The sequence below is a fragment of the Balaenoptera ricei genome, chromosome 3 (genome assembly GCF_028023285.1).
Source record: "Balaenoptera ricei isolate mBalRic1 chromosome 3, mBalRic1.hap2, whole genome shotgun sequence".
Classification (NCBI taxonomy): domain Eukaryota; kingdom Metazoa; phylum Chordata; class Mammalia; order Artiodactyla; family Balaenopteridae; genus Balaenoptera; species Balaenoptera ricei.
In genome coordinates this window covers 115,798,017-115,805,171 of record NC_082641.1, presented here as the reverse complement: position 1 = coordinate 115,805,171, position 7,155 = coordinate 115,798,017, and the positions used below count along the sequence as shown (strand labels likewise).

At 44.3% G+C, this 7,155-nt stretch overlaps 1 protein-coding gene across 1 annotated transcript; it reads left to right on the top strand.

Moving 5' to 3' along the window:
- The first annotated feature begins 1,601 nt into the window (after positions 1–1,601).
- HNRNPA0 (heterogeneous nuclear ribonucleoprotein A0) lies at positions 1,602–4,400 on the top strand. Its single transcript, XM_059917159.1, has one exon. The coding sequence runs from the start codon at positions 1,914–1,916 to the stop codon at positions 2,820–2,822; it is 909 nt and encodes a 302-aa protein (XP_059773142.1). The 5' UTR covers positions 1,602–1,913; the 3' UTR covers positions 2,823–4,400.
- Positions 4,401–7,155: the final 2,755 nt, after the last annotated feature.

Sequence of the window (7,155 nt, the reverse complement as noted above, 5' to 3'; positions counted from 1 at the left end):
CGATGGTCACATGGTTAGTAGGTGTTAGAGCCAGACTATAGATGGTCCCCAAACTTTGAAGCCTATCTATACGCCTTTGAAATAATATTCATACTCCTTAATCTAAATTTCAAAACATTCCATAATACCAATGCCCTTATTTTACTTTTTTCTATCAAAAACCTCCTGATCCAGTCAAACTGGTCCACTCATTGTCCCTGGGAGCTTATAAATTTCCTCCAGATTTTGTTCAGATAAACTCCCTATAGAAATCTTATCTAGCCTTTGACTCTGCGATTCAGTGCAACTTCTACCTCTTTAATCATTTCTGAATACATTCCATTCCAGGATACAGTGAGGAATTCCTCTTCTAATTTACCACATGGTTTTTGGGCTTTCGGTCACATGTCTTACACCGCGTCGCACTCCTTGTATCTTGCTTGGCACACAAAAGTTCAATAAATGGAAGCCACTAACTTGCTTGCATTCCCATCTGGGTCCATAAGGCAGTTCTCAGGGGTGCGTAATACTTTACATACAGTGTTCATGTGTTTAACTCCCTCGGCTCCCAGTCTGATTGGAAACGCCTTTAAAAACCTAACGTTTTAGTTGGGAAGGAAGCTCGCACAGATAACGTAAACATATAAAAAGATGTGTACACGAGGGTAATATGAAAACGTCCTCTGTCTGAATGCGCGAAGGGAGGCTGAGAGAGGTGTCGCGGGAGGGCTTCACGGACGGCCTAGGGGTGGCGGGGGTTTCGCACCATGCCTTGGTCGGAAAGTCTGGAGGCACGCTGCTGTCCTTCACATGGCCTCGGGCTCTCTTTTGCGCAGGGCCACGTGCCGGCGTTTTAGTCTAATCGCCGCTCGGGCCCACTATAAACGGTTTATAACCGCCTTCCCCGACTAGGCCTCTTCCCTCCATCTTTGTGCGGACGGGAGGGGCGAGGACGCCAGGTGTAGCGGCTCGGCCGAAACACGGCAAGTAAATCCAGACCCCCAATCTCAACAGTCAAGTTTTCAAAAAGCCCGCGCGTGGCGCCCCAGGCCGCATCCGTTGGGAACGGCCCCCAGCGCGTCCCCAGCTCGACCCCACCCCCCCTTCCCACCCCGCGGCCAGCCCAGGGCGGGAGGAGGCGTGGGGGTGGCAAGCGAGCTCTGCACACTAGGGGCGCCGGGGCCAGCGCACACCGGGGAGCGCGCCCGTCCAGCAGCTGCCGAAAACGGAAGTGGGTGCGAGCGGATCGCCGTGATTGGCCGAGCTGACACGTCTCTCAAGGGGCTGGCGCGAACGCCACTGCGGAGGTTGGCGAGGGGATACGGCTAGGGGAGGGGGAAAATCACCGGGAACAGCCGCGGGGCTGGGGGCAAATGAATCGCAAAGGTTCGCTAAGTGCAGCTAGAGTCCCTAGTCAGGGCGCACTGAGGATCCCGGGGGTGAAAGCGGGGCGGTAGAAGCGGTGGCGGGAGCAGCGCAGGCCGATGGCTAGAATAGACCGCGGAGGGCGGGGAGTCCGTGACCTAGAGCGGCGCGGCAGCGCGGTAGGCGGGACTAATGAGAGCGAGGCGGGGATTGGCGGGCAGCCCTGGGCTGTCGTACGTCCGCGGTGACGCACGCCTCGGCGAGGGTGCGCGCGCGTTCAGCGGCCTCTTTGTGTGGTGCCCAGATAGGGGAGCGGAGGTGGCGGTAGTGGCGGCCTCGCTTTCCTTTGAGTCTCCTCGGCTCGTCCTCTAGCCGGCACCTTTCCCCTTCCCTTCCCCTTCCTCTCTTCCTCTTTCCCTTCCCTTCCCTTCTTCCCTTCCCCGTCGGTGACCGGCGGGGGCGGCTCCAGCGACGGCTGGGCCCAAGCTGTGAAGAAGCCTTAGCCAACGATAACGGCGACGGCGAAACCTCGGAGCTCGCAGGGCGGGGGGAAGGCCCGGGCCGTGGAGATGGAGAATTCCCAGCTGTGTAAGCTGTTCATCGGCGGCCTCAACGTGCAGACGAGTGAGTCGGGCCTGCGCGGCCACTTTGAGGCCTTTGGGACCCTGACGGACTGCGTGGTGGTGGTGAACCCCCAGACCAAGCGCTCCCGTTGCTTTGGCTTCGTGACCTACTCCAATGTGGAGGAGGCCGATGCCGCCATGGCCGCCTCGCCCCATGCCGTGGACGGCAACACGGTGGAGCTGAAGCGGGCGGTGTCCCGGGAGGATTCGGCCCGGCCCGGTGCCCACGCCAAGGTGAAGAAGCTCTTTGTCGGGGGCCTTAAGGGAGACGTGGCCGAGGGCGACCTGATAGAGCACTTCTCGCAGTTTGGCACCGTGGAAAAGGCCGAGATTATTGCCGACAAGCAGTCCGGCAAGAAGCGTGGTTTCGGCTTCGTGTATTTTCAGAATCACGACGCGGCAGACAAGGCCGCGGTGGTCAAGTTCCATCCGATCCAGGGCCATCGCGTGGAGGTGAAGAAGGCTGTCCCCAAGGAGGATATCCACTCCGGTGGGGGCGGAGGCGGCTCCCGCTCCTCCCGGGGCGGCCGGGGCGGCCGGGGTCGGGGCGGTGGTCGTGACCAGAACGGCCTGTCTAAGGGCGGCGGCGGCTACAACAGCTATGGTGGTTACGGCGGCGGCGGCGGCTACAACGCCTACGGAGGCGGCGGAGGCGGTTCGTCCTACGGTGGAAGCGACTACGGTAACGGCTTCGGCGGCTTCGGTAGCTACAGCCAGCACCAGTCATCCTATGGGCCCATGAAGAGCGGTGGCGGCGGCGGTGGAGGAGGCAGCAGCTGGGGAGGTCGCAGTAACAGTGGACCTTACAGAGGTGGCTATGGCGGTGGGGGTGGGTATGGAGGCAGCTCCTTCTAAAATTTTTTTAATGCCTGGGAGTGGCTATAGGGGTAGCTGTTTTCAACCACCCAACTAGGGTCGATTCCTAAGTCCTTTCCCCTCCCACCGCCTTCCCCATTTTGCCCTTGGGGAAGCCACTTCTAAGGCTGCTCACCCTTGGGGGTGTTGCCCTGTTTGCCTGCCACCTCCCTTGTCTCCCTCTGAAGATGGACTTGGCCCCACACACACATTTTTGTGTTACAGTCATTGATGGACTCTATTTTTTTATTATTACTTGGACCTTGGTCGTTTTTATACTAGCAAGATGTCTTGTTTTAATTTGTGTTTTTTTTGGGGGGAGGGAGTGAACTTGCTGATTCTGTAGCAAAACCTGGGCGGGGGTTGGGCGGGTTAGTTTACTTTGTTGTAAGGACTTGATATCTGGCTACAGCGTTTTCTATGAAATCTCTTTGGATCCCATGCCCGAAATTTGGAAGCATATGTACAAAAATCATTTTTACGTTTTATTTTTAATAAATCATTGTGTTTGACCGTACATGTCTAACATTTTTTTCTAGGATCCATTCCGTACCGTTTTAAGGGATGTTAGTTGAAAAATTTTCTTGTTAATTCTTAATTCTTGATGTGTACTTCGAGAAACTTTTAAAAGGTCCTGTGGGTTTTTTTTTTCTTCTTGCTGTTGCCCTGGTAGTGACGTGTTGAATTTTATCCCTTACAGGTAAAACTTTTGAAGTGGTGGATGTGGCTTTTTAAAATTTTTAGTTTCTTTGCATCCATCTCTTGTACTAAATAATTTGCTTATCATCTTGACATGGTTGATCACTTCTTTCTATGAGAATTTACCTCAAAGTATGTACCGTGTAGTTCTAAAGAAATAGTTTGTATTAAGCATGTGTTTTCATTCATATAAACTGTTTAAAAAATTTCATTTGGCCTAGTTTCATCCCTCTTACTGGTTTGTCTGTAATGAATGGTTACAAATAAGGGTTATGTTTTATCCTCAAACTAAAAGCGTTTTTGTATTTTCAGAGCAGGTTTAGATGGTTTTTCTTTTTCCCCTCCAGCTGAACTGTTGTCCCTACGGAAATCCTTCCCCCAACCTTTGTGGCACCATCTATTGGCAGAATGGCAGTATATCTGCAAAAGAATTCGTTTAAAAACTTGTTTAGGACAGTTGCGTCAGATTTAGAAGTTTTGCCATCAAAAATCTGTGCAGACTTTGGTTATACATTTACTTGTAACTAAGGTGGGTTTTACAGGAATGTAGTTAACAGTCAATATCACAATTGCCCTTTCGACATGAGATTTGAAAATGTAAACTGCTATGCATAGCTTGGGCAGTGGCCCCATATTGCTATGACGACTAATGAACCAGCTTCGTGTACTGGTATCTTAGGTGCAAGTTGTAAAGCAAAATATTTGTGTTTTCTGCTTGGTTAACAAATGTATATTTGTAGCCCTTTCATGCAATAGAATTCAAGTTGTTGTTTATAAAAAGCAAAACAAAACAGTGATACAGGAGAAAATTGCCTTCCTGGATAGACGTATAGAATAGCAACGTTTATGGATATCACAAATAAAGAATTCAATTCTTTACATGATTGAGTGAGAGTATGTATAACCTGGTGGTTGGGTTCAGAGTACCTATTAATCTAGTACCTACATTTTGATTTAATGTTATGGTAAAATATTCGACTGGAGTTTTGTGGTTGAAAGCCCAAAGCTAGCTGTATTAAGCTTTCTGAAGGGAGATTACTGGGCTTTAAAACAAAAAAATATATTGACCCTTTTTCTCTTAATTCTTGTTGCTGTATATTAAGATTTAATTCTTGCCAAAATTTTTTTTTCTAATTGCTAGGGTTCTGCTTTCAGGAGACAGGAAGAACGGTCAAGATTGCTAAGATGCTTAAGGCTGCTTAGTAGTCACTTTGACAAAGGGTAGCTAATACTTGGTACAAATACTTAAGTACCTCTACAACAAATGGGATAGTAAGTTTTGCCTATTGAATAAATAAACAATATAGTCAAATTTTGCACTCACATGGTTTTACAATTTGCTTAAATTTCTGTTTCTTACTCTTAGTAAAATGCATCATACTGCCTTTCTTCATGTGGTAATTTGGTCCAGCTTTTGGGGGGGGGTCCTCTAAGATACAGAAAATGATATGTGTAAATTTTTTATCATAATTATTACTCTGCTTGTATTTTACTCAGTTTTAAGGGGAAGATCTGTTTCTTCTGGTTCAATTGGAATAGTCCACCTTTTGGAGGGTTTTCAAAGTGTAGTAAGGTTACTGTCATTTTGTATTTCCAACGTAGTGACTTGTAAAAAAAATTATGTTAAAGGATTTTCTCTTAATTAGAAAAATGACAGCGTTCTGTTCATGGCATATTACCACTTCATTGTCATGTATATACCTTTACAAATTTATAATCTGGATTGGTATTTAGTGAAGGAAAAAGTAGTGGTATTTAGTCTTCCCGGAATTCCTCTTGTCAATTTTATGCAAGTATTTTTGGCATGTGGGACTTATTTATTCTTATGTTTTGATTTCTTTCACCTGTGAGAACTATCTGAACATTATTACTTCAAATTTAATTAAGACTTCATGGGAGGAGGTGGTACAGAACCTAATCAGTATTGAATATAATTTTTGTGCTATGCTTAAATTTAATTTGAAAGATTAGAAAAATAAAAATGAACTTTTTTTTTTGTCTCCCTATCGTGAAGAACTTTTGCATTTACAGTGTTTTTAGTATAAAGTCAATGGTAATCATTAGTTGTGGTGGTTTAAAAGATTGATAGTAATTTCAAATATTAAAAAGCTTGCAAATGGTTAACGTTCATAGTGATAACAAATCAGGATGATATACTGATTGTTTCCTCCTATAACTTAGTGATTTAGAACACAGATTTCATATTTAAACCTTCACAATGAATTTTTGTTTTTAAGCAAGTTTAAAGGATTGAGGATACTTAAGAATTTGCTATTTATGATTATTTCCCTCAAGACCAGAAATGGCAGTGTCAGTTATTTGATTTGTAGGCTTATGTATCTTTTAAGTGTGCTTAATTTTCTCAAATTTGAGAATTTGCATTTTAAACGTTGTATGTCTTTGCTGATTGAAAGTGGGCATTTGGATGTTGAATTGATTTAAGCAAAATTGCATCTAGATAATGTAAGGATTATTCCCCAAAAGACAGTATTTGCACTTAGAAGAGGTAAGTCTCTTTCTGGAAGAAATTCCATTTTAACCAACTTAACTGAGTCAGTGTTAAGATTTTGGTCACTGGGAAAAATTATTTCTTTTCCCTGTTTTAGAAGGCTTTATTTTTTTTCTGAAGCAGGGCAACAAAGATTGCCTCTAAACCAGTGTAAGACAATGCCTTTTCCTTAGTGTCTTATTGCAGATTACATTGCTGTGCCTTTGTCTAATGCTTTCTATTAAAAGTGAACATACATTGTAAATTTTTTTTCCAATAAAAAGTCCCTTCTGTGTTATTTTAAAAAGTATAATACTGCATATTTGGATTGTATTTCAAGTCACAGAAAATACCAGTATTACTAGGAAATAGAAGAAACAAATGTTACTGAATCTTCTTGAGGCTGGTGTATTTTCAAAAATTAGTAGAATTAAATACTTAAATAACTGCTTGTAAACCAAACTAAACAAAGAATGAGTAAAAACCCTGCCAATATGAGCAAACTCTCTTCTCAAGGATAATCCTTGTTAATAGGCGTATGTTCAGCTACATCTTTTTTGTATGTACCTACATTAATTTTTAAAAGTAGGATTATATAGTTTTGCAGTTTATATGTATATCGACATTATATCAGGGCAAATAGACCTTTCTCATCCTTTTTAATGCCTGTATAATGTTCCATAGCATGGCTGTACCATAGCTGTTGATGGACATGAGGCTTCTTCCTTCTCTTGCTGTTACAAATAATGCAGTGATTGTTCTTGTTGCACATCATGTTCTTGCTCATCACATACACACTTAGTTGATGAGATGGCTACCTTAGAGTTAAATGCGCTAGATAATGAGAATGCAGCAGTTCTCTGGTATCATGTATTTTTTAGTTCTCAGTGTATATTCAGGGAAGGATACATGCTCATTGGCAGCATTGTTAAAGCCTTAGGGTACATTCAACTAAAACATTTTACTGAAAAACTTCAAAGCTAGATTATACATGATAAAACAGTTAATGACCTATGAAGACCATTATATTGTTCCTTCCTGTTTTCTCCCAGTACCTGTAGATAACCTATGTTAACAGTTTGTCTACTTCTAGTTCTTTTTATTTGCAGGGAGGTACATTTATCTTTTTTTAGGAACAAGAATTGA

Coding starts and splice junctions, on each gene's coding strand:
- HNRNPA0 (XM_059917159.1), top strand. CDS start 1,914: ATGGAGAATTCCCAGCTGTGTAAGCTGTTCATCGGCGGCCTCAACGTG.